Below are 6,636 nucleotides of genomic sequence, written 5' to 3'. Positions count from 1 at the left end.
GGAAAATCCCACTTGCTTTACTTCTTCCCCTGCTTGTATAAATTCCCTGAGAAAATACCGTTTTGGGGCCTTGAACAAAGTTGGTCTTGGCCTTATTCTTGGCATCTCCTGTCCTTTCCATTCTCTGCCCTTTTCTCCTAGGGTCCCCCATTAAAAACCCTCACAAGCCATGGCATTGCTGCTACAACTTTCTCCGGCTGAAGAAGGGGATGAGGTTCATGGGGTTTTTTTCCCTGTATAAACCCAAAGGTTGTTATTAAACTTGGAGCATTAATCAGAACTTTGTCTTGGCTTCATTCTTCTGTCAGCCCCCTACCTTTTTCCAGTCTCCCTTCCAAGTAAACCCAGTTTGTGGCTGATGGACAGCTACAGGTGGCGCCCAATACGGGGGCCCTGAAAACAGGGGTAGGAGTGGGGGAAGGGGTACTACTGAACAATGCTGTCCTGGGGTGAGCTCCACAGAAAATAGAGGAAAAGTAAATATTCAAGGTCTACTTAGCCTTATCAAGCCTGAAAAAACTGCTCAGACTCTTAAAGGCTGAGATAGGCCTACTCAAACCTGAAAAGGCTACAATTTCCAAACCTCAACCTGAGGGTCTAGTAGCTCAGTTTGGAGGCCAGAGGCTGGAACCTCAGCCTACGGGACCACCATTGTATTGTCAGAGACATATGTGTAGATGCCATTACATATGTGAGGTAATCTCAACTTCAGCAGAGGGAAAGAGGTCAGAAGGCTGGTGTCAAGCCCTTCAACATAGAGGAGAAGTTCCAGCAGGTGGATGTCCACCCTGGTCAGCCTCTTGCCTACAAGGTAGTCTTGTCCGTGGCTCTTCAACACCTCCAAAAATAAAGGAGACCGATAATTATCACAAAGTATTGGACTGCGGCACTCACTCTCCCCAGTCCCTCAAAGCTACACTGCCTCTACTCAGATTCAAATGAAAATATATTGACAGGCTTTTACATTGTCCATGTCCACAGAGAAAATAATTGTAATGACCACAATCAAAAACAAAAAGAAGCACCAAGTGTTCTTCAGTACATGGCTCACTGTGTACATGGAGTTCATGAGTCTCACAGAGTTCATCCATGATGGCTGGACAGAGTGTCCTAGGAGACAGGCTCTTGACTGTCAGCACCACAGGCTTCAGGGGACTGTGTGAGGACCCGATGGCTCCTAAAGCCTTCCCTGCCTCCACAGAGCAGAGGCAGCAGTGAGTGAACTTTTAGTGATGAATAAAAAATAAGGTAATATTTTGTGAAATGTGTGGGTAGCCCTTGATGCCGCTTCAAGGATATTGGCAAGAATATTTACATTGTTCTAGGAGGACAAGGGAGTAGGCTCACATAAGAACATTGGGCTGAAGAGTTAGTTCAACAGTTAAGAGCACTGACTGCTTCCAGGACCTCTGAGTTCAATTCCCAGCAACCACATGGTGGCTGACAACCATCTGTAATGGGATCTGATGCCTCTTCTGGGGTTTCTGAAGACAGCTATAGTGTAATCATATAAATAAATAAATCTTTTTTTTCTGAATTCTTTTTTTTAATTATTTTTATTTTTTTATTTACATTGCAAATGATTTCCCCTTTTCTGGGTCCCCACTCCCCGCAAGTCCCATAAGCCCTCTTCCGTCCCCCTATTCTTCCATCCACCCCTTCCCACTTCCCTGTTCTGGAATTCCCCTATACTCTTGCACAGAGTCTTTCCAGAACCAGGGTCCACTCCTCCATTCTTTTTGGACATCATTTAATTTGTGGATTATGTCCTGGGTATTCAAAGTTTCTAGGCTAATATCCACTTATCAGTGAGTGCATACCATGATTGATCTTTTGAGACTGGGTTACCTTACTTAGTATGATGTTCTCCAGCTCCATCCATTTGTCTAAGAATTTCATGAATTCATTGTTTCTAATGGCTGAATAGTACTCCGTTGTGTAAATATACCACATTTTTTGTATCCATTCCTCCGTTGAAGGACACCTAGGTTCTTTCCAGCTTCTGGCTACTACAAATAGGGCTGCTATGAACATAGTTGAGCATGTGTCCTTATTGAATGCTGAAGAATCCTCTGGATATATGCCCAGTAGTGGTATAACAGGGTCCTCAGGAAGTGACATGCCCAGTTTTCTTTTTTTTTAAAAAAAAGAATATTTACATTGGACTAATATAAGGCTCAAGATAAATACAGCTAAGAAATATATCATATTCCATTTTTTCTTGGTTATCCTGATAAACCCCTAGATACACAGTGACCACGGGACTTTGTCTAATGCCTGGGTTGACTACTTTGTCTATGCTTTGTTTGTTCCTTGACTACTCTGTCCTTGATCTAGAACCAACCCTATTCTTTGCATGTACCTAGAATGGTATAAAGGGAGACTGGGAAAAAATAAACCTGCTTCAGCCTTAGCACTGACAGCAATCATGTTATAATGTTGTCTTATTGTCTTTTCTTTCTTTAATCTTCACTTGTGCCCTAGAGACCATGTTGACTGACTGAGCTGGCTTAGTCAGAAATAAGTTTTCATGTCAGAACACTACCCAAGAATGGAGTCATGTAAGGAAACTTCTGAGTAATTGTAAGAAAACTGCAAGAAACCAACTCAAGAGTATTGTGACCTCAGTCACTTCAAAAAAATCAAATTGTTCTTGGATTATGCTTTTGTGCCCCTTCCAGCTGTAATGGATAGGAGTGAGTTTGACTGAGATTATTCATAACAACTGGATATTAATATATACTTATACACCTATATGAAAAACACATTTTTGTCACGTCTAAAGTGGCTAGTACATGAGGCTGGCTCTAATGACCGCATACTGTGCTCATGTGAGTCATCTTAACCCTCAGAGTAAAAATTGTCTGATGCTCTGAATAAAGTTGTCTATTGCATGAGACCTTAGCTCATCTCATTCATGGACTCCATACTCTTAGGTCCCACCTCCTCTGGAGCAGAAATCAAGGTCTCTCAGGAATTTGTAAGATGCCCTTATCCCCTAGGTTTGTAGTTTTGGCTCTTATCTTTTATTTGGCAGAAGTTTAAGTACTTCTGCACTGTTCTTGGTTTACCTCCAATGAGAAGCCCAGGCTGTGAGACATATGTACATTACATGCACATTAACCTTCATTTACTGAGTGGGTGTGGCTTTTCTCTTAAGAGGAGACCCCAAGTCCTGCAGGTCAGTTTCCCTTAACATGGCTTCATGAGCCTCCTCCTCTCCACCCTCCATCACTATCCTTGTTCAGATATTTCCCCTCTGTCTTTGAAGCCCTGTCATATTCTCCTGACAGGCAGCTGCTCTCAGGCCTCCCTGTGTAACTTGACAAAATGGTTTCCCCATCTGTTGTTTTCTGCAGATTTCTCTGGAAGGGAAGCCCACTGTGTTCTGGGGAATTCAGGTCCTTCTCTGGGGTGGCTCAGCCTTCCACAGGCCCAGTGCTAGTTGTGGCCATGAGTCTGTTGAATCCTGGATGCTAGATTGGCATGAGCATGCAGTGCTCCTTCCCAGGCCATTTTACACAGTGCTCTGTGGGGCAGGAGCTGCACAGCAGGCTCATGGAAGTGAAGGCCAGTGGAGCAGTAGCCTTTGTCTCCCAGCCCCTGCCTTTCTCTTGTCCCTGAAACTCAAAGTCCCCAGACTTCAAGGGGCCTACTTACCTTTTCTAAGGCAGGCAAGAATCTGCTTTTGGTCCTGTCTTTTGCCAAAGAAGTCTTGGCTTCTCTTTGGTCAGGGGGACATATTACCAGTTGCAAGATCATTTCAGTTAGATCAAAAATACCTTCTGTATGCATGTTAATCCTAAAAGACAAAAATTATCCAAATTGTCAAGAGTTGCCTCTTTTACATTTGAATGTGGAAATCTGAGAAATTTATACTGAAAGGTGGTTGCAAAGTTATTTGCCTCTAGTGGGTCATCATTTCTTATATTTAACAGATAAAATAACTTCCCCCTTGGACATACTGTGGGTTCTGATACACTTTTAGAATTTTTTAAAGGTATTCTCTTATACACTATATTCATACCACCATTTCCTCTCATCCATCCACTCCTCTCACTATTTTGTTTGTTTGTTGGTTGGTTTGATTTTGGTAACATTTGGTAATATGGCCCAACCCAAGCACAAAAAGATAATCAGTGATCCATCTAGAGATGCAGTCATAATTGATGGCATCTCAGAAGATAACCATCAACAATACTGCAGGCTTATTCTATCCCTGTTTGTCTGTCTGTCTGTCCATCTGTCTGTTTATATACCTACCCACATCTCTTTCATATAGTTTGTTCTCAACAAGTTGCAGCCCCTGTGAGCTCAACACAGAGCCCCGGTTCAGTCTTCAGAAGCATCTCTGCTCATCTCTCAGTGTTCTGCACAACACAGAGTCATTCTTGGTCAGTTCTTTACCTATTCTCTACCTATTTCTCATGAAGCACATCTGTATAAACTCATATCCTGCTGACAAATTCTGAGCTTCTTAACATGTTTCTAGAAGTCTCTATTTCTTTATTCCCTTAAACCACAGCACATCAAAAAACACATGTGCTCCCTTTACAAACTGCACTTTCTACTGTTCTTTTCGGAAAAGAGATTCATCATCACATATTCAAACACCATCCTGGTCATCCCCATAAAATAGAGTATTTTATTTTAGTACTTTTGCAGAGTACATACATTCTTTTGCAGAAAACATAACATTTTCCAATCTTAGAAGATTTGATCACTCCTGTCCCTGAATCTTGCTTCTATCGCAATTGCTCCAGGAAGGACTGATCCACTTCGGTCTTATCCATGCGAAGGACAGAAACATCTCCCATGAAATGAACTATGAGCCATGTGGACAATGTGGACATTCCTTTACATAATACAATGCTTGCTCTTTATCTCTATAACCCTCAACACACCATCTATTTTTCAAGGCTAAATTGGAACCTGTGCTCCTCTTTCATCTATTATGGAATGTCTTGACTGATTCACCAGTGGACAATTATAAATAATGATGCTGGGAATATTTCTATACATGTAGTGTTAAAGCCAAGTCTCTATTTCCCATGAACATGTCTTCAGCATTAGTGTTCCTGGCTAATAATACTTTTCCCTCTTGAAGCATTTATGATACTCCCACACAGGTTTGATGAATGAAGAATTCTGCCACAGCAGAGTGGGTCCCAGTGAGAGTGCTACCATCAGCCTGGAATTAAAAGCTTCAGGTGAACCTGGTCCTTGGGAATCAGCTTCTCTAAGCTTCATTGAGTTGACCAATCCATAGAACTGGCTGGCAATTCAGGTTCTTGCTCTGTAGTATTGCTTCCTGGGGTTCAGGAAGCAGATGTTTGCACCTCCTTCCCTAGGACCTCCTCTCACTTCTAGTCCTGTGTCTTTTCCCCTGAACTGTTTGCTGAGGTCCAGGAGCTGAAATTTGAGCACCCGACGTCATGATTCCACGATGGCCCCCCATCTTTGCAGGTGGGTCCCTGTGCTGGGGGCAGCATCCTCTGCTGCATCACACTCTCCTGAACCCAGCCCATCTGCTCTTCCCTCCCTCCACAGGCTCTGCCATACTTGACCTAAGTGTTTATGCCCAGAACCAGCCTGCTGCTGGAAACAAACCCTGCCTCTCTCTTGCTCCCTGAAAGAGGATCCCTAACCCTTCCCTTGTTTCTCCCTGGGGTAATATCAGGAAATACATCATACAGGCTTCTCTCCTTTATGTCCTTCCCATAGAGGTCATATTTGGTGGCAATGTAGTTGAGAATGGCTCTGGTCTGTACCAGCTTCATCCCATCAATCTCCACCATGGGCACTTGCTCAAACATCAGATTCCCATCTGTGAAAGGATAAAGGGAAAAGGTCATTCAAGTGTCCAAGTCTCACTTCTCTGCAGCAGAGAAGTATTGAGATGTCTGACATGCAGAGGAAAGGTGAGGAGTGGATGCCCATCTTTCAAGTGGAATCTTATTTGTTTCAGCCCCTGTTTCCTCTCTGTCTCCCCCATCACATCCTCTTTTGAGCACCTCTCACTCATCTTTATTTCCTATCCAGATACATGTTAAATCTCTCATGTAGGTTTTTATGTTCATGTCCCTGAGTACATTCAGGAGGTGAGGAGGGACAGCTGAGGGCCACCACACAACGGAGCTAAGCAGGGAGTTTGACAGTCTCATTCTGTTCATGGCATTAGGGTGTAAGACAGTTCCCTATGTACTGAGCCACCTTGTGGTCCTCCAGCCTCTATCTATCAGGGGATAGTAACTCATCAGTAGCTATAGTAAAAATGCTCAAGAAAACCATCCTAGCTCTTTCTCCATCCATGATTAAATGCCTGGTCAAGTGTCTGTGTGGTTGATGAGCAGGAGGGAGGTAAAACAGGAAGTGAGTGAGCTTGAGGAAACTAGCTCACTCTGATGTAGAAACAATGAGAAAACATTCACAAGTCACCAGATAAATCCTTGGGACATCTGACCCCTCCCCTATTCCCACTGTGCCCATTTCAGGCCATTCAGGGAGCGCACCACCTACTTTATACCATGCATACCTAATAACAGTTAAAGAATAGGAGGCTGTGAATTTGGGAGAGATGTCAGGAGGGATGGACACTGAAAGGCTAGGAAGGGAGAAACAGCAGAGAATGGTGTA

The 6,636-nt window shown here is 43.3% G+C and overlaps 1 protein-coding gene across 1 annotated transcript; it reads right to left on the bottom strand.

Annotated features, from left to right (window-relative positions):
* Positions 1-637: 637 nt before the first annotated feature.
* LOC127689701 (glutathione S-transferase alpha-1-like) lies at positions 638-5,822 on the bottom strand. Its single transcript, XM_052189341.1, has 3 exons — positions 5,695-5,822; positions 3,661-3,802; positions 638-838 (listed from the first exon to the last, which is right to left on the bottom strand). The coding sequence occupies exons 1-3, from the start codon at positions 5,814-5,816 to the stop codon at positions 638-640; spliced, it is 465 nt and encodes a 154-aa protein (XP_052045301.1). The 5' UTR covers positions 5,817-5,822.
* Positions 5,823-6,636: the final 814 nt, after the last annotated feature.

The sequence above is a fragment of the Apodemus sylvaticus genome, chromosome 7 (assembly GCF_947179515.1).
Source record: "Apodemus sylvaticus chromosome 7, mApoSyl1.1, whole genome shotgun sequence".
NCBI classification, from domain to species: Eukaryota; Metazoa; Chordata; class Mammalia; order Rodentia; family Muridae; genus Apodemus; species Apodemus sylvaticus.
This window is presented reverse-complemented; position numbering and strand designations above follow the sequence as displayed.

Excerpts from the sequence above, each read along its gene's own strand:
- LOC127689701 (XM_052189341.1), bottom strand. The coding sequence starts at position 5,816 with ATGTTTGAGCAAGTGCCCATGGTGGAGATTGATGGGATGAAGCTGGTA. Across the intron at positions 3,803-5,694 it reads GACATAAAGGAGAGAAGCCT|GATTAACATGCATACAGAAG; the intron begins GTATGATGTATT and ends TTTGTCTTTTAG. Across the intron at positions 839-3,660 it reads TCTTGCCTGCCTTAGAAAAG|GTGTTGAAGAGCCACGGACA; the intron begins GTAAGTAGGCCC and ends TTATTTTTGGAG.